Source organism: Salarias fasciatus, chromosome 10, assembly GCF_902148845.1.
Source record: "Salarias fasciatus chromosome 10, fSalaFa1.1, whole genome shotgun sequence".
Classification (NCBI taxonomy): domain Eukaryota; kingdom Metazoa; phylum Chordata; class Actinopteri; order Blenniiformes; family Blenniidae; genus Salarias; species Salarias fasciatus.
In genome coordinates, this window is record NC_043754.1 from 9,886,925 (window position 1) to 9,908,666 (window position 21,742).

Sequence of the window (21,742 nt, forward strand, 5' to 3'; positions counted from 1 at the left end):
ATGATAAGAGTGGCCTTGTTGTGTTTTTTTTTTCTGCTTTATTTGCTTAATTTGTTCGTGTTGAAAAATGAAACATTTACATTAACTTGAAATTATATTACCACACAAGAAAGTCTCTCTTCCCGATTTTAAATGTGTCAGTTTCAGGTGGGGCGTCTTTCACTTAAACATCTGACATTTAGACTTTCTTCTTCCCCTTTAAAAGTGTTTTGTCACATTAAGAAGAACCTTCTCGATTTTAGTGTGTCTTCAGAAGACAGGATCCATTTCTGATCCTTTTGAATCTGTCAAATCGCTCAATCTGAGGTCCAGTGTTTGTAGCTCAGTTACTTGTGTTCAGGACCTGCTGTCTTAGTAAAAAAATACTCCAAGGTGAGAGCATTTAATGCAAAACATTATCTATCAACCCAAAAATTAAATTCCATGAAATGATGCAGTTATCTTTTATCACCAAGTGTGTGTCCACAGTCAGAATTAGATTACACCAGTGTGACTGGCAAATACATGATACAAAATAAGACACAAATTTCTTAAGTTGTCCTGTTTGTAGTTGACCTGTTGAGCCCAAAGACAAGGCTTTTAACCGTCCACCTCTTCTTCTTCAGTGAGGACTCTGCCAGTCCTGTGACTGCTGACAGTCAGCGCCAAATCCTTTCCAATGGCACGCTGGTGCTTCGTTCCGTCAAAGCAGAGGATTCTGGGTACTACACCTGCACAGCCACAAACACCCTGGGCTTCGACACCATCATCGTCAATCTCGTGGTGCAAGGTGAGCAGAAACTGTCGAGTTCTTCAGGTGGAACTTACTAGAGGAGAGTGTGTGTCACTGAGTCGCTGTGTTTGCATTGTGTGTTTTTCCTCTAGTACCTCCTGACCAGCCCCGTCTGACTGTTTCCACCACCTCCACCTCCTCCATCACCCTGGCTTGGATTCCTGGGGACAATGGAGGAAGCTCCATCAGAGGTATGCTCTTCAGCACCCTTCCTATGAACAGAGGAATTTGAGCACGCTGTTCAGTTTGTATAAAAAAAAGAAAAACAGTTGACCCATTTTATCTTCTTTCTTGTGTTTACACCTTTTGCTCTCTCATGCATTTATTTTTGCAGATGCAAGACAAACTTATATTTTAGGGGATTTAAAAAGAAAAGTAAAACCAAACCTAACTGCTGTTAATTGTAACTGAATGTTGCCCCCTGGCGTCCAATAGATATAACTACAGCAAATACTTTTTTTTGTTGTTTGAACTGAAGGAATTGTGTTTGACATAAAGCCGTGTTGGTGCAGGATTCGTGCTGCAGTATTCTGTGGACAACACAGAGGAATGGAGGGATGTTTTTATCAGCTCGAGCGAGAGATCCTTCAGATTGGACAATCTTCGCTGTGGTACCTGGTACAAGGTCAAGTTGGCTGCCAAGAACAGCGTGGGCTCAGGGCGCATCAGTGAGATTATTGAGGCCAAGACGCATGGAAGAGGTGAGAGGACTGCTTCTGCTTGTAACCATTAGAATCTGGCTTATTTGTCTTTCCAGACAATAATGATTTTTAAATGTTCTTTCCGTCTTCTGCAGAGCCCGTGTTCAACAAGGAGCAGCCGCTGCTCACCCACATCAACTCCACTCATGCGGGGCTCAACCTGCAGGGCTGGACCAGCGGGGGCTGCCCCATCACAGACCTGATGCTGGACTTCAGGCCGAAGGGCACCTGGGCTTGGCAGAGCCTCAAGGCCAACTCCACCACCCAGCTCTTCCTCAGCGAGCTGCGCGAGGCCACGTGGTACGAACTCAAAATGAAGGCCTGCAACAGCGCCGGGTGCGGAAACCAGAGCTCCCAGTTTGCTACGACTGACTATGACGGCAGTAAGTGAACTCCACATTTTATCTGTCGGCAACTTTTTGACAGAACCTATAAAATTAAGGTTTTTTTTTTTTAAATTATCATTTCATTAGGTACAATCCCTCCTATTAAATCAGCCCGTGGAGAGGGTGACGACGTAAAGAAGCTGTTCTCCATCGGCTCTCCTGTCATCCTGGTTACTCTGGGCGTCGCTTTGCTCTTCATCATCCGCAAGAAGCGCAAGGAGAAGAGACTCAAGCGACTTCGAGGTGAGGGAAAGCCACAGAAAGTTGACAGATGAATCATGTTGTAATAAATGGATTACATGATGTAGAGTGACAAGTTGAAACGATTATCGACTGTAATCTCATTTAGTTACCGTCTTCTTACAGATGCAAAGAGCCTTGCTGAGATGCTTATCAGGTAAGAGGCAACTGGGGTTAGTTTTAATGATCACTGTGAAGAAGACTGATTCATATTCTATGTATTTTAACCTCATAAACAGGTGGAATAAGTTAATAAGGAATTGTGAATGCTCACATTGATGCAATTAGGTAGTATTGTGAGTAATTGTACTCTTACATAAGTAGAACTACTTTTTGAATCATAAGGCTCTAAGAATTCCACACAAACACTATTTCTAATAATATTCACGCCATTTCATCTGCTTTTCTGTCACCAGGAATTCTATTTTTATAACAGAAAATAAAATTCTGTTTCATACTAACATTTGTTAGAAAAGAAAATCCTGTTGCATATTTTTTTATTGAGGTGTTTCTTTTCTAAGAAATTAACATTAACAGTATACATTTTGAACAGGTGTATTAAATGCAGTGCTTTCAATTAACAATGCAAATCATTGGAGATATAAAGTTACTTTTAAAAAGTTAATTTTATTTGTGTAGATTGTAAGAAAAGTACTTGAGGTTTCATTTTTAAAAGCAGTTCAACCTTGAATAATGGTTAACACTTAATCAATGCTCATGAACTGAGACATATTTTTCTCTCTCTTTATTCACACTAGTCATATTTTGTCATTTCTGTTTGTGTGTGTGTTTGCTGTGTGTGTGTGTGTGTGTGTGTGTGTGTGTAGCAAGAACAATCGCAGCATCGACACTCCTGTGAAAGGCCCTCCTCAAGGACCGAGGCTCCATATTGACATCCCTCGTGTTCAGCTGCTCATCGAAGATAAAGAAGGCATCAAACAAATAGGCATGTAGCCACATATCAACTAATGTCACTGCTGCAGTTTGCTTGACTATTTCTGGCCTTTGAGTCTAACGCTCCCTCATATCTTATGGGTGACAGGAGAGGACAAAGCCGCGGTGCCAGTGACAGATACTGAATTCAGCCAGTCGGTGAATCCGCAGAACTTCTGCACGGGCGTCTCACTGCATCACCAAGCTCTCATCCAGAATTCAGGACCTCTGATTGACATGTCAGACATCCGACCCGGCACAAGTGGGTTTTCTCTTTACGTCCACATTCATTTTGCTGCATATAGATGAACAGCCTCTGCGATGCTGAACCATTTTCGATCCCTGCTCCTCCTCAGACCCAGTGTCCAGGAAGAGCATCAAGTCGGCTCACAGCTCCAGGAACAGATACTCCAGCCAGTGGACGCTGAGCCGGCCGAGTCAGAGCCAGTCCACCGCCTCGGCGCGAACCCTCACTTCGGACTGGAGGACGATGGGCTCCCATGGCATCACGGCCACAGAGAGCGACAGCTACAGCGCCAGCCTCTCACAAGACACCGGTGGGTCGAAGCTGGAGATCTGAGTCCTGCATATATTTTTTTCATATTGAACAAAGTCTGTTTGCGCTCTGAATAAACAGCTGCTCGCGCAAAGTGTTGACACAACTCCGTGTCTCTTTCCAGATAAAGGTCGTAACAGCATGGTGTCAACAGAGAGCGCCTCGTCCACCTACGAGGAGCTGGCCAGAGCCTACGAGCACGCCAAGCTGGAGGAGCACCTGCAGCACGCCAAGTTCACCATCACAGAGTGCTTCATCTCCGACAGCTCGTCTGACCAAATGACCACGGGTACCAACGACCCGGCGGACAGCATGACGTCCCTCAGCACGCCGTCTGAACCGGGCATCTGCCGCTTCACCGCCTCGCCGCCCAAACCGCAGGACTACGACCGCGGCAAAAATGTGGCTGTGCCCATCCCCCACCGCGCCAACAAAAGTGAGTGGAAAGGATGAGGGACGGGGCGAAATGTTTGGAGGCTGGATTTAGTAGTTTTAGTAGTATTTGTTGTGTATTTACAACATTTAAAGCTGAACGGTGTGATTTTGACTAACATTTTAATGCCCCATTAGCAAGAACAACACACACGCATTACATTTTAAACCAAAAGGAGGAATTTTATCAAGATTTATAATGCATATAACAAACAGTATGCGAATATGAGTGCATACGAATACACAAATATAAACATCCATATAAACACATGGGAGCAAATAAACTCGATCTCATTTAAAGCATCTAGTACAGATCTGTTCATTGTTCAGCCACATGTAGCCCGTTCACACCCCTGACTGGCTCGATGAGCAAGTATAAATCAGAGAGACAATCATGTGAGTATTCATGATACAATACAACTGCTTGAAAGTCGCAGTTTGCAGTCCTTGTTCTTTTGGACAAACCTTTACTTGAAATGATATTCTTCATATCACCAAAAATTCAAGAAGTTGAGAGTTGTAGAGTCTGAAGGGTCTCTTGTCATAAATCATTTAACATGCAGCTTTTTAATAAGCAATATAGAGCAGTACTTATGACTCAGCCCAGTATTAGTTTTTTATGTGAACTCCTTTAGAAATTCAGTGGTATGATTGAGGGAAATTTCTAGTTGATAAATGTCACTTGGAAAAAATGGTGAAATCTTTTAATTATATCTATCTATTCCACCTCACACAAAGAGTTGAAACCAACACATGTATGCCGTGTTTTTTTTTTATTTTACAAACTTTAAGTTCCTCTGTAAAAGTGACTCTCAGTCATTTTCATTTCAAATTCACAAAGTCTCCTCATTGATTGTCTTTCCTAGGTGAATTCTGCAATCTACCCCTCTACATGAAAACAGACCCATTCTTCCGCAAGCAAGGGGAGCTGCATGACCCCTGTCCAGCCGTGCCGCCGCGGGAAGCCTCGATCCGCAGCCTGACGCAGCGGGCGTACCACACCCAGGGCCGCCACAAGACTCTAGACCCGGCCAAGCAGCAGGCCCTGACGCTGGGCCACTCCGGGCTGGGCAGCTTGGGCGCGAGCTCGGGCACCGCCACCCTGCCCCAGAGGACTCTCACCATGCCCAGCTCCAACAATGCAGCCACGGCCTCCACCTCCAGCACGAGCAGCAACCCCACCAGCAGTAACAAGGTGGGGGGCTCCAGAGACTCACTGCTGGAGAGCAGCTCCTCCGCGCTGGGGAGGCTGCAGAAACAGAGCGTGGGGGCCTACTCCAAATCGTACACGCTGGTGTAGCCCGCTCGCCCGCACAGACTTGCACTGCTGCCCCGCCCCGGCGCTCTTCGGCCCCGGGGCCAGAACCGGCAGCGCCGCCATCTCTCTTTAAACCCCCACTAATGGTGAACTGCCCGGCACCCCGTCTAATTTTCCCTGGGAAGGGCGTCCTCCCAGACAGAGACCCAGCTAACCCTCCTTTTCATGTCCGCGCGGGACTCTATAAACAAACTACTAACTCTAACTAACAGTTCCAGCCGGCTGGTGCTCGGCGCCGCGCAGTCCTCGCAGGAGTTGCTCAGCAGAAACAACAGGAAGTGATTTCTGTGAGTCATTTGGATATATATTGACTAAAACTGAGGAGCGGAATGCTCTGTGTTTATGATGATGAAGACTACAATAGCCAGTATGAAGCTGTGTGGCCATCCTGTCTTTCATACGCACACACATAGTTTGAGTACCATTGTCAATTTGCAAGACTTCCAGTTAGGTTCCCTATTCTTACTGTATCTTTTCACCCTCTTTGTGTCTTTCAAAGTCCCAAATAGTGATTGGCAGAGTCTCTTTTAATAGTAAGTCCAAAAAAGAAAAATAGAACAAAGAAAGATTCAGGTTCACTTCCAAGAAGAATAAAATCTCTATCACATTAATGTTCTCCACACATCACTCTACAGCTGAACACTTTCCAACTTCTTAAAGGAATCATGACAACCCAAATGAACCAGCTATAATTTCTCACATTACAAATAGAGAATATTTGGTATTATAAAGAATTTACATATATATTTCTATGTAGGTATATTACTAACATTTAAGTGAAATTATGACAAAGTATGAATTGTATGTACAGAAATGGTATGTACTACAATTTAATGTTCATGTCAAATTTTAAGAATGAGACAATCGCTCAATCATGAAATTTTAAAAAAAGAGAAATTTAACAACAAGGTTGGACTAGAGAAAGAAAATGTTTAGTATATATAAGGGATTATCTGTGTGTTACTGTATGTCGGCCGGCTGACGGGAGAGAGGAGAGCCGCTTCTCGAGCCGCGGGTCCAGTCGGGAGAAGCGGGACAGAACAAAAAACGTCCCTGGGTCACGACGGCTGGTTGGCTGTTTGTGTTCGGTGAAAACAATCCTGACGCAAATCTTGTGAGATTTTCTGTAATTTTATTTAAGTCATCTTATGAGGATATAGGCTCTTTTATTAAGACATTTTTTATTAAGGCTGTCGTGAGCCTGAGAGGTTGGTAAATACAATAACATTCAGAAACCAAATCAGTGTCTCAGAGGATCCCCCAAAATGAGTTTTGTGCTGGGAGAAGGTTTGCTGCAGAAGTGGTTCTAGACTTCAGTTGCTTTATGGCATCAGAGCTTCTGTTTGTGGAGCAAAAAGGCCGAGATCTGACAGCGACACGCAGAAGGAATCATCCCAGCGACTTCTCAGCCGGCTGTGCCACTGAGCCAATCACTGCTCTTCAGAGAAACAAAGCAAAGTAGCTGAAGGAAACCCAGTCATGATGTGAATGAAATCAAATACTTTAATGTTGAGAGATGTTATATGTCAGGGAGTTCGGTTTAAAAAAAAAAATTATATAATGTTGACTTGACTGATATCTTTGTTGTTGTTCTGTCTGAAGTACTGTAAATGTCCCACTTTCTTTCCGCCCGTCCCCGTCCATCCACAGTCACTCAACAACCGAACGGAATGTCTTTTTCGAGCCATCTCCACGACAGTGTTTGTGGTTTATGTTTATTTATCCATTTGATTTCTTTGCTCGTTCATTTGTTTGGGGAGGAGAATCTGTCGGTCTTTTGATTTTGATTTGTAAAATACATCTGAATTTCTTTCCGGGGGGGGGAGGTGGCGGGGTCGTCAAAATCTTTTGGTTCCGGAGGCCAAACTGTACTAAGCTATGTGGCCTGTGGCTAAAACTAGTTCAGCCAAGCGAAATCAGGGACTCGTAGCTCTTTTGGCCAAACAAACCGCTATTGTATTTTATATATATATATATATATATATATATATATATATATATATATATATATATATATATATATATATATATATATATATATATATATATACACATACATACATATATATATATACTGGACTGGAGTCGGTCTGTAAACCTGAATCATTCAGGCTCCTGTCATTTCCCCCCATTCAGATGAATCAAAGTGAAAAAAAATCACCACCCTATTCATACTAGATCCATCATCTCTACCTTTGTCAGTGTTGTTTATAGATTAAGTCTTGTACATAAAACACAGTTTTGTATGAAGAGCTATTTTCGTCAGAATAAATCAGGGGACACATCAGGGTTGAATGCCCCAGTTTCAAAATTGAAATAGTATCAAAATAAGAATATTTTACTTCTGAAATGGGCAAAAACATTTTCTTTCCCTTTATGTTTTTGATACTAATTTGTTGAATTTTTATTCTTTTTTAAAAGTCTTTTGATGTTGTCATTTGTCCTATTTACTTTTTTTAATCATTATTTTGTATTTTGTTCAACCTCAAAAAAGTCATTGCATGCTTGCTAAAAGGGAAAAACTGAAGGAAAAAAATGTATGAAAATTAAAAAACAAAACAAAAAAAAAAAATGTTGAGGGTATCCCAAACATTTGTTTGAGTTGCTTGTTATAGCAATTGCTTGTGTTCAAAGGTACATTTTCTATGAAAAGAAAGCAAAAACTAAAAAGATCATTCTAACACCTTGTGCAATAAAGCTATCTTTCATACGTCATGGCTTCTGTCATTATCAACCGGTTTGTGAAACTTGGGAAAACTGCTCAGTTGGTGGCGATTTTACACATGACTTCACTTAAACCAATAAATATAGGGTGGCGCAAGGGATGGATATAGACAGAGAGATGGGGTGGATCCCTTTATATCCTTCAAATCCCCACTGAAGCTCTGCTCCTGCTAATAGAGACTGACTTTTATTAAATTGGATCCTGGAGATTAAGCCTCCAAACAAAAGGACACTCCAGCCCTGTCAATGCAGCGCTCTGCTCTTCCACTTCACTTTGTAACACAGCCTCTACTCAAGTCACTGAATGAAGTTACACGACTAGATATGTGCTCTCTGCAATCCATCCATCTTCTTTTTCTGTTTTATTCAAGGTTTGCTGGAGCTGATGGCTGTGGGAGAAGCGGGGACAGTTCTCCAGTCCATTATAGGGTAGAGAGAGATGGACATTCACACACTCGCTCACACTTACCTGTTATCAGACTGTGGGCGGAAAACAGACTCTGAATGATTCACCCGAATTTAAGAAAACAGGGGCGGAAAAGGTATCACACTTACTGTTGAGTGCTAAATCATAAGTCATATCTGAATTTTCCTCATGATACAACTCTAAAAGAAAGCAATCAGTCACATAGTTTTAATAAGCTACTCTTCCGATTTCCGTAAATGAAATCATTCCTAATTATAACAATCTTCATGCACCCATTTTTACATTTGACTTCAGTAAATACATACTAGTTGTAAACTGGATATAGCTTTTTTCTTCTTTTTTTACAATAGCTATGTATATCTAAAACAGATTAGTTGACTCCGATAGCCATCACAGAAGTAAATACAATTAAATATTAAAAACACTATACAGTGTTTTTAATTATATTCACTGTTCACAGACCAAACATTGCCCGCCCCTGACCAAAACCCAGAATATTTCCAGTAAGCCTGCCAGAGCTTCCACGCTGTGACAACAAGCTGCCGCTAGGTGTCAGCAGAGCTTAACGGAACCGACCCAGCCCCACGCAGGTTAACGGATACTGTGAGGAAAGTCTTCTGCCAAAAGAGTGCAGTCACTCATGACGGATGTGCTGTGAATAATTGATGTTTTTCAGAGTCACATGCCCCAGTGCTTAAACAGTATAGCCCCTAGTTAATAGAGTGGAGGTATTTCTCTATGCATGTTGTGTACAATTGTTAAGCTGATAATAATAATAATAATAATAATAATAATAATAATAATAATAATAATAATAATGCAATTGTAGATTTGTTAAAATGAATTCCTTACTGAGTATCATTCATATCTCCATGCCTTGCTGTGCTTGTTTACTAAGCTGTCAGTCACTAATAACAGGAACCCACACTCCGCTGCTGCACTGTTACAACTTCACTGGCTAATAACAGCCTCATATGTTGTCAGATGGCGGCAGTGTGTAGAATAATAATTCAGAATCTGCCCTCCTCTTCGTATTCGCACAACAGTGACACTTTTTCACCAACAAAACGGGACGCTTGATGTTAATTCTTGGGTTTTGACTGCTGTGACAGTATTCATCCTTCTGACTGCGGCTGTGACTCTGCACATTGTCAAAATAATCAAAAGGGAGCAATTTCAACAATGATGCTCCACTCTCATTTCAGACCTGCAACATTTATGAAAAGAGATGGGAAAATGGCAAAAAAAAAATTGATCACTTGAAGACACAAACATGCATGACAAGAAGGCTGAGGACAATTTTACAAGATTTAATTTATTAACTATTATACAGTTCACATAAGGCCTTCATCTTCAAACACTATTCTCAGTCAGACCAATTCAATGGTTTGCTCCTGGCACACAGTACATAAACTTTCACTTTTCAGCTATTTCACTTTAGCATTGGATTTTATTCTCATATACTAATTTCATGTTTTAAAACAGGAGGAGACGTTCATCCTTCTCCGTGGTGTGGTTTTATTTTTTTTTCTTCTTTTTCTTTTAAATCATGCACTAAACTTAAGTGGCCTTGAACCATTCACAAAAATTGTAAAAATGGACTTTCAATCATTGAAATACACACTAGAAATGTTTTCTACCATTGACTAAAGGGTGGAGTTCTCCAACATACAAATAAACAACCATTATAGAGTAGTATGCACTCACTTTTTGCTCATTGAGCGGCAGGTTTGCCAAGGTGGTGTCAGAAGTCAAGTGGCGTGGTAACATTATATACTCCCAGGAATTGTGTTATAATGGGGGCCAGTTACTTGGTTGGTTCTGTGCCAGTTTTAATGTTTTACAGCTTCAAATGTCGAGCGGGTTGAGAGGAGCCCTTATATCAGCCTGATCGACACATAAGATGACTGACTCCCAACGGCGTCGCAATTTCAAAAGTACCGGTAATCGAATATCCCAAATACAACCGACGAGTTGCCTATTCTCTTCCATTTTTGCATTCGAGAGCAACGACAAGAGCCACGATCCCCCAGAACTTCTTCATTGAATGGTCCCGTGCTTTCCTCTCTAAAGTCCCATGGTTGAAGTTATCAGGCCTTCAACACCAGTGCGATCACTGAAAAATGTGCTGCATGTTTTCAATGAAAAAGAGAGGACAAGATGGCAGCACTAAACTAATCAACTAGAGCAGGTTAGCGGGCACCGGTGTCTCCTGAATGTGTCCCATCCACAAATGTTTCACTTCTACTGGTTCATTGTAATGTATAAGCAGGACTAGCGGCAACAGTGCATTGAGAATACTAAACCTTCTGAGTTAAAGGTCCTTAATATTACATGAATACAAAGAGCTTGGTTTGATAGACAGCCACAGCAACACATCCAGCAACCTATCATGTTTCAAGCGTTTGGTTTCCATGGACACCAGATGATCATGTAAATTTGTTGTTATGGTGTGAACTAGGTTACACATTCAAAATGGCAACATTTCTCCTTCACTTGACTGATAACAGGCAAAGTCTCCTCTGATGTGAGTGGCCTAATAAAATCAAACATCCCTAAACATCCATCGGGATCAAACAATAGCTAGAAAGAAGACAAATAAAACTATTCTTCACATGGCTGGATGAATGAGGAAAAAGAGTGGATCCAAATTTCCCACCAACCTCAAATGAGACCCCTAAATCCACTTGAAAGACTAAGTTTTTACAAAAAAGGGTCTTGTCACACAAGCCTGCACTGATGCCACACTCAACCACTAAACAAACAATATGGACAAATAATCAATGTGGCATTTCTTCTTCATATTTAACACTACACTATCAAAAAGTGCTTCAGATACGTTTGTGGATACAAAACAAGTTTGATGTAAACAAAGTTTGATCTGCCAGAGCTCTGAAGAGGCAATGGATATGGCTGTTTGAGCTGTGAAATTAAAAACACACAAGAAAATAAAATAGCCCCCCCCCAAAAGAAATCCTTTTGAGGGAAAAACAAAACAAAACAAACCCAACAGTGATCAATAAAGTGCATCCCTGGATGTGTTACCCCGGTCCTCTTCCATTCCTTCCCCATGCTGAGCCCTCAAGTAGAGCCAATGAGTGAAACCCAAAAGGCAGACAAAGGAACCTCTGCAATGCCGAGCACGCTGCTGCCCAAAGGACCTACAGAGGACCAGTCCATAAATCCAGTGGCAGTACTTTCAAAACAAAACCAAAAAAAAAAAAGAGTTTTACACACGATAAAAACATGGTGGCCACAAATTTCTTCCAGCTTGACGTAGAGGTTTCTATTTCTTAGTAGCGTAGGATTAAGTGGTTGCTGTTAACAGACGAGAGGCTTGCTGTGACAGTGACCCCTGTCCTCCACTTCTGACCTGACATCCAATTCCAGGCGATCAGAGGCTTGGAGGGCAGAGAGAGCTTCACTGATAATGATATCCTGCCCTGACGCACACGACGACGAACACAAACAGCAGGTTGGTTTCCGAGACACTTCCTATATTCTGTCTTCATAACCTAGGTTGTCCATGATCAAAAATGTAGTGTGCGAGTGCACCTGTCTTGCGTGTGTGTGTGTGTGTGTGTGTGTGTGTGTGTGTGTGTGTGTGTGTGTGTGTCTGTGTGTGTGCATGTGTGTGTGTGTTGGCGATAAGGTCCAGCATCATCATGGGCACACATGGTTTCATTGTCTCTCACAGTGTCTCTTGTTCAGCGGGGGAATGGTGGGAGTGGGGGTGCTGGTGGAGGGGAGGGAGCAGAGACTGCAGGGGGGACTGCGGGGTGGTGGGCGGGGACTGCTGCAGGGGGCTGAAATGCGGGGTGGTGTGTGGGGGGGAGGAGCGGTAGCAAGAGTAGGCAGAGCTCCCGCTGAGGGTGGTGGTGGGTGAGGCAGGCAGGCCCGCCAGGCCCGTGGGGGAGTCGAGGAGGGGCTGGTTGTAGAAGAAGAATGCACACTGGTGGATGAAGGTCTCAATGATTGTCTGGTAGGTGCGAGTGGCAGTCAGGGCATCCATGGTGGAGAAGTCTGGCCTCATGAGGGTGGGCCAGAAACAGATGGACAGATTTTCACTGGTCATCAAGTTCAACCTGCTCAGCTGGCTCACCCTGGGAAACACACAAAGGCAATTCATTCAAAACGGGGGGGCGGAAAGAGAGAGGACTAACACATGTAGATTTGTTCACAGTAGCAGATGAGTGAAAGTGATATAAATAGTAGATAGAGAGCGTACTTGTGTAAGTGGCTCACTACATATTTGAAGACATCATAGTTCTCTCGGGGGAACCTCCGCAGGACATCCTTCATGGTATACAGCCTCTGTTCTCTGTCACTGATTTCTGCACACACAGTTTTTGAAGATTAAAGCAATACCTTTCCACCGCATGGCAATTCAAATTTAAAAGTTGTCTCTAAGCGATCACAAAATAAAACAGGCAAGAAAAGAGCAGAACCGTTAAAACTTCCCCTCCCCTCCAAAAGAAATAATCTTTCCATGTTATAAGACCCTCCCAGCCCAGCGGTGTTTGCTTACTGAAAGCATCCAATAGGTCCACCTGCAGAGCACAAGGCACCAGGGGCTCAGGCAGCTCAGAGAAGAAGCTTTTGAGGGCTCCAGCCACAGTGTTTATGGAGAAGTCTTTCTCCACGAGGTCTAATCCATGGTCTATGCAAGAAGAATGACAGAGTTCTCGAGATCAGTGGAGAATATGTGTTCATCAGTAGCAGCTGTCATGAGGACTGAACAATCAGGAACATGTCACTTTCCTTTAGTAACTCTCTGTTTATGTTTTGATTACGCAGTCACATAATTACACGTCAAACAGCTGGTTCAAACGAATGAGCTAAGCAACTCACCCTGCTCAAATTGCCTCTGCATGCTTTCCATCTCCGACTTGTTGCCACTTACACGGTACAAACCCTCTGTATTCAGCCCTGAGGGAAAACAAGTGCAGTAGACAAAAGGGGGAAGGAGTAGATGGGGTGTCACAGTGGGAAACAAGCAAAGTATAAACAGTTCATTAGCCTCTTTACAAACAGACATGACAACACAGACACTGGTAGTCAGTGAAGAAGTAGCTAACAGATTTTTGACTTAAAATATTCAAACATTGGAAACATATTTAAATTTCTTGCAAAATGAAAGAATTTTCAAAATTAATCCAGAAAAATAATTCTTTGAATATAGATCTAATCTTCAAACACAAATCACCATGAACATTTAAAAAACAATGAAAAAAATAAAGACTTGCCTGTTGTCTCAATGAAGCGGACACATTTCTCAATGAAGAGCGGGATTGGTCTGTCTGGAGATACAACATTAACCAAGGGGACCCCGAAGTAATTGCTCTCGACGGGCTTGGGAATAGCTGGACGGTGCTTTGGTCTTGTTTTCTGTGAAAAAGAAAGACATTAGATTCCTGAGGAACTGAGAGTTTCACTGACATTAAGTTGTACCCCAGAACTACTGATTACAATAGGGCGACATTAGAGAGGAATTTTTCACAATACAAACCTTGGCTGTCCGTCGAAGACTCTTCAGAATATTTCTCTTCTTTGGATCCTCGCTTTCCTCATTGACAAGACTTTCTCCTTTCAGGGTTCCAAAGTCATCCTCTTTGGACTTTTGAAGAGCTCCCATTTCATCATCACTGCCTATGAAACTTGTGCGAAAGCTGCTGAACTTTCCGAGCCTCTTGGAGCGGTCACGGTAAAGGCGAGGCTTCACTCCCACTGCAGAGAATTTCCTCCTCCGCTCCAGAGAGCTGCTGTCGGCTTCGCTGTCTGAACCGTTTCCATTGGAGTGCATCCTGTTCGAGTTGCGAATGGTAATGATCTTGCCTTGTGTGCTGTCGTGTGGCACGGAGTAGATGATCTCTTCATTGCTGGGACGGGGTTTTGAAACAGCATCGATGGGTTCAGCGTAGTCTGAAGGGTCGTAGCCCACATCTCCACCAGGAACCCAGGTAACGGCAGAGGGCAAGGAGCGACGATGACCAAGAGTGTCAATATATGGGTTTCGGCTCACCTTCCGGAAGTCAAACGTGACACCCGGCTTGACTCTCACTTGGGGAGGTATTTTGTTATTGAGTTTGTTCTCAAAGTCTCTGATGTCAGATATAACAGAAATGTCACTGGAGTCTAAGTCAGGCAGGTTGAAGCCCCCACTGTGAGATGTGAGTGTGCCGTCATAGTATGGCGGTGATGGCTCAACATCATCCTCTGAATCCAGGAACATGGTGACAGGACTGGGAGAACTGCAGCGTGGGGAGTACACATTTTCATTTGTGCACGCTTCAGCAACATTATCGTACATGTGTGTGGCCTCCACAATGTTGCGCTTCTCTACCACCTCCATCAGAAAAGAATGGAACATTTCTATCCTGTGAAGGCCTCCCACCACTCCCCCGGATCCACAAACCACACTATTAAAACGACCCTCAATCTCATGGGCTAGTTCCTCCCCTTGGATCAGCTGTTCGCAGGCATAATCACTGTCAGTGAGCTCAGCCTGGCTATCTCCGACTGCCAACAGTTGAATTGGGATGATGTCTTGAACCTCACACAAGAATGCGCACAGAGTCTCGAGAGAGGCTTTTCGGGAGACTGAGTACACGGCTATGTAGCCGTGCACTAACCTGGTCTTCCTCAAAGTGAAGGAGGCGTGGTATGAGAGCAGAGAGAGCTCTATAGCCAGCTTGTGTCCGCCAACTGTCTGCTCCAGCAGCACAGAGGTTCCACTATTAGACATGGGTCTGCAGTGCTGATGCATTAGGAAAGGGGAAAGGAGCTGCTCAATGTCATACGAGTCTCCGCACATTAAGCACATGACAATGCGAAGGTCAGCCTCTGGGACTGGTTGATGAGGAGAATCTCGGAGGCCAGGAGGTTCAGGGAGGAGAGGTGGCGAGCTGCTACTGAAAGATGTGCTTCTCCTAATGTCAAGGAGGCTCCTCAGCACCTGGTTGATTTGGGTTTCATTCACATTGTGGCCGTAGCCCACGCCAGGGGAGGCAGGGTCTAAAAAGCTACACTGCAGTCTTCTTGCTACCTGCTGTCCCTGCGTTATTAAGTTTAAGGCGGTGTCTCCACCAATATCAACATATGATCCTACACCTCTTTTAGTGACTAAAAGCAGTGATGTTGGCAGCTGTGCCAACTGGCTGTCCCTTCGACCTAGAGTTGATTCCCGAAGTCGCTCAAGGCTTTCGATCACATAGGAAAGTGACTCCTTTGAGTTATACAGACACAGACAGCCATGAGGGGTGAATGTAGGTGTGTGGAAGGAATTTACTGGAAGACGTACGTTTCCCTCAATAGGCCGCAGCGTCAGTTCATACATCTTCCCATCTAACACATACCAGTCGTCATTTGTGCAGAGAGCCCTAATCTCATTGGCAAATTCTCTGGCCAGTCCATCTTTCCCCAGTATGACCAGATTGATTCTGTCAGCTTTAGTGTCCCCGAAATGAGCCTTCACATCGAAAAAAGGGTAACATGTGGGGAAACGAGAAACTAAGAGTTGTTCGATCTTAGAGTCGCCACAGTGAGGACTGCTGGGACAGGTCTCTTTAGTGGGGTGATAGACAAAATGGATATGCTTCAGTACCAGTGCATCTCTTTCAGCAGGAAGCTTTTGCAGTGCCTTGAACCTCTGTTCCTCTCCCAAAACCTCCTGAATTGCCCCCATTTTCTCTTTACTGGGCTTGGCATCCACTTCAAGCTCATAAAAAAGCTCAGAGTACTCCAGTAGCAACTCCTGGAAGTCTTCTTTAGCACGATCAATGATCTCCTTCTGATGGCGATTGTACAGGTCCAAGTACTCTGGCTCCTCTAGCCACTGGTAGAACTCTTCATTCATGATGAAGCTGCGCGCCTCCTCCCAAGGTTTACCAGGTGTGACAAATGGCGAAGACGCTAACTTATGCTTGAACTCCTGCCTCAACTCTGCTCGTCTGCACTCATTACGCAGATGTTCCAGATGGGCATTGAAAATGTCCTCTGCCTCATCAGTCTCCAACAAGTCAGAGGGGATTCGCTCATCTTCCATGTTATCAATATGAGATGTATCCTCCCATGGTGAGTCCTCCAGAACCACAAACCAGTGTGCAAAGTGCTGTTTTGACTCCAGGACTTTTTGCACTCCAGACCAACTCAGCTGATCGATCTCATCCAGGTCAGGCACCAAAGAGCTAAGTGCTAAAGGGAGAGTGCTCAAGTATATTTTGCGACGCCTCTCAATGTGCTCCTGCTTCAAACGGTAGACATGCTGCTGAAAAAGCTTCTTGCATTTTGCAGTTCCCTCCAAGAAGACATATTCTTTGTACTCTGGCGAGGTGTTCATGCGCCGACTGGTGTTTAGCCAGGTTTCATTGTGATTCTTTACGATACGGTTGATTAACCATTCATAGCGATCCTTGGCAGAGGCAATCTGCTGACTCTGAAGCTTTAGAGCTTCAAAATAAGGAATGATCTTAGGTTTGCCTCTGCCTTTGTCAATAAGCTGAACCAAAGTCAGGAAGGCAAGATCCACATTTATGTTTGAGCGAGCAGATGTCTCAACCACAGGCAGACTCTTTTTTGTGATAGCAAACGTATGTGCGTCTTTGATGTAGCGCTCAACTCCTTCATCACATTTGGTGAGAACCAAAACAATGGGCTTTTTAGTCTTGCTGAGCTGACCGTACAAGTTTGTGACAAATTTCAGCTGGTCATCAAAGTTGCGGTTCATGCCGCGACTCACATCAACACAAAGCAGGAACCCATCCACCTGCAGTTTGCCCTCTGGCATTTGTTTTTGCTCAAAATCTTGCTCCAGTCCCAGCTGATCTGTACAGAAGTACATGAGCTTTTCTGCTGAGGCCAGCTTCGTTGCAGCTGCTCGTTTGATATAGGGCTGCATAGCAGTGCTACGATGTGGCTGAAATGTCTGGTCATCAATGAACTCGGTTTGCTCCACAACATGCATCCTGCACTCAGGCCCCTCCTCCAGAACCCGTGCCACCTCGCCCCAAAATAGAAAGTGGTCATTGTTAACCACACGACCCCCAAAGTCACTGGTGCTTAAAACGGATGTGTGATCCAGGTAGAAGTCATCTGCACTCGGTCGCACGAATCTATTACACAAGCAGGACTTGCCAACTCCACACTGCCCCTTCTCTTTCTCTGTTCCGGACAAACCCACCACAATGAGGTTGTAAATGGGCGATCGTGCATCTTGCTTTTTCGCCATCATAGCCTGCTGCCACTCATCCTGCCATAAACAGGCACTATAGAAAGGAGTTCACAAGAATGTCTGTCCATAAAGTTGCTGATCCACAGGCAAGATCAGATATCGTATCCGTCTGATGAACTTCAGTAATGATAAATAACAGTGCAGTGAGTTTAGCGGGGGGTTCATTCATTCATTCCTGGTATGAATCAGATCCTGTTGAAAAAAAAAGGAAAGAAAGAAAAGAAATTAGACAAACCACAATTATTTTTAACTAATGACATTAACATTTAAAAAGGAATGTTATGGCAAATAACTGATCCTAATGCCAAATTATATTAGGGGAATATGAGAATTCTTTTTTGATCACTGTAGAAATTGCTAAATTAGTTATACATAGATATGCTAATCAGCACTGTATGTGGCATTCAATTTACTTATCCTATTAATAATTGAAACATCTCCAATAATAATAATGGAATATGAGAATGGTGCCATCAAAACCTAATCTTCCTAATATATTTTCTCCCATTATCTATTAAATTACAAAAAAGAATCAACTCTCCAAACCTCAACAACAACCAATATGTACTGAGTGATTCTGAGTATGTGAACTTCATTGTGTATTGACGTTTGTGTAAGACATGCACTTGAGTGGCATCACAGCATGAGTAATATTACACATTATTAATATCACACAACGAGTTGTTGTCAAACAGAGTTGTATCTTTTGGCATCCGATCTAGTGACAAGCAAAGCATATTGAACTCAGAGTTGCAAGTACAGCAAAACCAACTTGTCATTTTGTCCTGGCAGACTTGTTATAACAGTCAGAATGGAGAGAACACTGATTCAAATCAGGTAACAAGAAGATAAATAAAAATAAATCCGAGCTCTTGAATTTCGAACCATTAGCACCCTTTTTCAGAACTGTTAAAACTCAGCCAGGTCTTTGTAACATTTTGTGCACTTAGGTTCAGTATTGATCGTCAAAAATGCCTTAAAATATGCATTTATTTACATTTATCTCTATTACAGCTAAGATTCAAAACATTATCCCTGAGTGGAACATGGGAGTGGTGCTCTTTCAAAGACAGTGTCAGCTGATCACTGAGTGAAGTGACAAGCATTATTAAAATGTTGTAAGCTCCTCGGTCTCCATTTTCATCCTAAGTGAACACCTTTTCTTCCTCAGTGAAGCAGCAGCTATCGTCTACATCTCTATTGAGAGAATGAACGGAGAACCTATTAACAGAGTCCACCACATGTACAATCAATGCCAAATTAAGGGACACTGAACCTGATCACCCTGTTAAGACACCTAATGTTACACTTCCATTCAAACAGCCCTGATTAATGCTTCCATTATCACAGCACTGATGCAATTTTGATATGACAGTCGGCTCATAATTTCAATTCAAGTGCAAAATCGACACAATGCAGATTTACACCTATGCATAATAGGATTCCCAGGAGTGATATCCTGCCAAAAAAATATGAATCATGGGGTTATAATGAAATTACTAACCTATCACATGAAGTGAGTATATATATATTACAAGCAAACAGCTCTGGCAGGGTCAAAAGCAGCAATGGGCAGTGCACCCAGCTCAGCTGAGAAAGGCCTGATCCCCAAAACGAAGAGACAAGTTCTCTGCAAAATATAAAAACAACCCAACTCTGCGAATCTAGCGCCATCAAAACAGTTCGCCAGCGAGCACACTGGATCTCTCCGGGTCCACACAGCCCGCATACTTGGGCAAAGATTGTGTATGTTGTGCAGGAGGATTACCAGTGAGCAACATGGGCTTTAAGGGTGCACAGAGAGGGGCTGACCACGCCAGGCCTGCTGTCTACATAATGAAATTGCAGCGCCGAGGTCTGGGTAGCCTTACCTTCTGCACACCGACACGTTTAAAGGGAATGCATTTACCCGGCTCGTCCGGGGTGTAGAGCCAGACAGTTTCATGAGGAAATAGCCCATAAAGAGGGCGGAGGATATATAGAGAGAGGAGCATACATACCATCGCAGTTCTCCCTTTCTCCTCCTGCATCTGTCAGGCCAGCCCTTGCCGCAGCCCTCGCCGCCTGATGTGCAGAAGCAAAAGCCGCAGAATAAACCACGGCTCGCAGATACTCGCAGATAAACGCCGATATCACGGCAGCATGTGCGCCGAGGTCATTTCTATTAAATATCCACCACCCATGTCTGGATTCCCGTGTTTTGCATGTCTGTGGCTCGCTGCAATTTAAACACGTTCATGGGGGAGAAATAAATATCCCCAACAACAGAACAATCCGATTTTTTACCCCCTTCTTTTGCTCCCGCAACGCTTTTCCTCCTGCGAGACTCAGGCGTGTGTATATATCTATCTATATACACATGAAAGAGAATCCGCTAAGTCGTCCGCTTCTGGCTTCACCACGTTGCTTTTTCAATAATTATTCTAGTCCATTGTTGTGCCCACATAACGCTGGGCCGGCCGCGCACACGAGACAACGGAGAGTTCGCCGCGATCGACGCTGCTGTTCGGTCAGAAATCCGCTCCCAGCGCCACACCGACCGAACATGTCCCGGTCAATTTACGAGCGGGACTGCGTGTGTGAAAGTGGTATTTCTGTCAGCTTTCCGATAATGGCGGCGGCCCTCCTCCCCGGACCTAGTTCTCCTCTTCTTTTCTTTGGGAAAAGGGAGCTGTGGAGACAGGAGCGGCGGAGAGAGGGACTCACCCAGCGGCGCCCTCACACAACTGCAGCAGGTCGGCTCTCTGTTGATAGTCAGCGCCTTCTGCGCAGCCCGTTACTCCAAAGTAATCCATTTTTCCAAGCGGTATTTCTAAAGTATCCGCGCAATTCCTGTTAAAACTTAAACGGGTTTTGTGTCAAAAATCCTCCCTGAAGTCACTCATTTTACTTAACTCTCTGGATTCACTGCAATATGCTACTTATGTGTGTCCAGTGGTTTGACATTACTGCAGTATAAAAAATCAGAATCCATCAAAATACTCACTTTAAAGCAACTTTTTAGTCGTCAAGGCATTTCAAGACTTTTATAACTTGACATTTTATGATTTTTTTTTTTCTGCCATGCAGTTAAATAAATATTTCATCACAGTAGACATCCATTTATTATCATGGTTCAGGATCACAACAAAGTTTGAGTGTCTCTTTCTAATGACAGAAAGAAATAATAAACAATAACAACAATAAAACAGTATTATTATGGTGGCACAGGTTAGTACTCTCACCTCATAGTGAGAAGGGCCAGTCATCCTTTCATCTTCAATGCTGCTTCATCCTGTGCAGGGTTGCAGCATGCCGGAGGAAAACTCCTGGACAGGTCAACCACACACACATTGACACCTGGGAATTAGGGTCCGCACTCAACCTCACAAACAAGTCTTTGGACCACTCGAGAAAATCCATATAAGTACAGGGAGAACATGCAAACTCCATACATAATGACTCAGGCAGCATTTGAACCCTTGACATTCTCCCTGTGAGGTGAGAGTGCTAACCACTGCTCCACCATTCACAAGAAGGTCATGGGTGCAAATACTAGCTGGCCTTGTGGAGTTTGCATGTTCTTCTTCTGTGTGTGGGTTTTCTATGGGTAGCTACTCCAGTTTCCTCCCACCGTGCAAAAAAACATAACAAAACATGCATTAGAAGGTAACTAGATAGATGGATGACAAAGGAAGTAATATGCAAACATGTGTGTATACATATATAAGATGTAGATCAAATTCATTATTAGTTTCGAAGCGATTCCATATCAGTATGTGCAGGGGCAGTTTAAAGTGTGGGTTGATGAAAGTATCCCTCAATCTTGTGCTTTTTGCGCTGGATGCTCTGTAACATTTACCAGATAGCAGCTGTTCAAAATATCAATAAAGTGGCCGAGTGGGAACTTTTTAAAAGGATTTCACTTTCCTGGGGCAACAAATATAGAAGATGTCCTCCAGTTTCAGACACAGTAGGTCAGCTTTAGTTTAGCTACTGATAGGTCAAAATATCCCAGGTTACACATTTAGAAAAGTCACAGTCA

General features: G+C 43.5%; 2 protein-coding genes across 3 annotated transcripts in view; one reads left to right on the forward strand and one right to left on the reverse strand.

Moving 5' to 3' along the window:
• Positions 1–5,356, forward strand: part of LOC115395634 (Down syndrome cell adhesion molecule-like protein 1 homolog) — a 47,918-nt gene extending 42,562 nt beyond the window's left edge. For both annotated transcript variants that reach the window (XM_030101255.1, XM_030101256.1), the window contains exons 23-33: positions 606–769; positions 865–963; positions 1,285–1,473; positions 1,569–1,856; positions 1,947–2,102; positions 2,226–2,256; positions 2,927–3,045; positions 3,142–3,294; positions 3,389–3,589; positions 3,713–4,024; positions 4,887–5,356. In XM_030101255.1, coding sequence (XP_029957115.1) covers positions 606–769; positions 865–963; positions 1,285–1,473; positions 1,569–1,856; positions 1,947–2,102; positions 2,226–2,256; positions 2,927–3,045; positions 3,142–3,294; positions 3,389–3,589; positions 3,713–4,024; positions 4,887–5,320 — 2,146 coding nt within the window. In that variant the 3' untranslated portion in view covers positions 5,321–5,356. The remainder of the gene's footprint in view (positions 1–605; positions 770–864; positions 964–1,284; positions 1,474–1,568; positions 1,857–1,946; positions 2,103–2,225; positions 2,257–2,926; positions 3,046–3,141; positions 3,295–3,388; positions 3,590–3,712; positions 4,025–4,886) is intronic.
• Positions 5,357–9,783: 4,427 nt separating this feature from the next.
• Positions 9,784–20,501, reverse strand: arhgap35b (Rho GTPase activating protein 35b). The gene is made up of 7 exons (XM_030101258.1): positions 19,719–20,501; positions 13,999–17,910; positions 13,736–13,877; positions 13,341–13,418; positions 13,018–13,149; positions 12,718–12,823; positions 9,784–12,592 (listed from the first exon to the last, which is right to left on the reverse strand). The coding sequence occupies exons 2-7, from the start codon at positions 17,716–17,718 to the stop codon at positions 12,181–12,183; spliced, it is 4,590 nt and encodes a 1,529-aa protein (XP_029957118.1). The 5' UTR covers positions 17,719–17,910; positions 19,719–20,501; the 3' UTR covers positions 9,784–12,180.
• Positions 20,502–21,742: the final 1,241 nt, after the last annotated feature.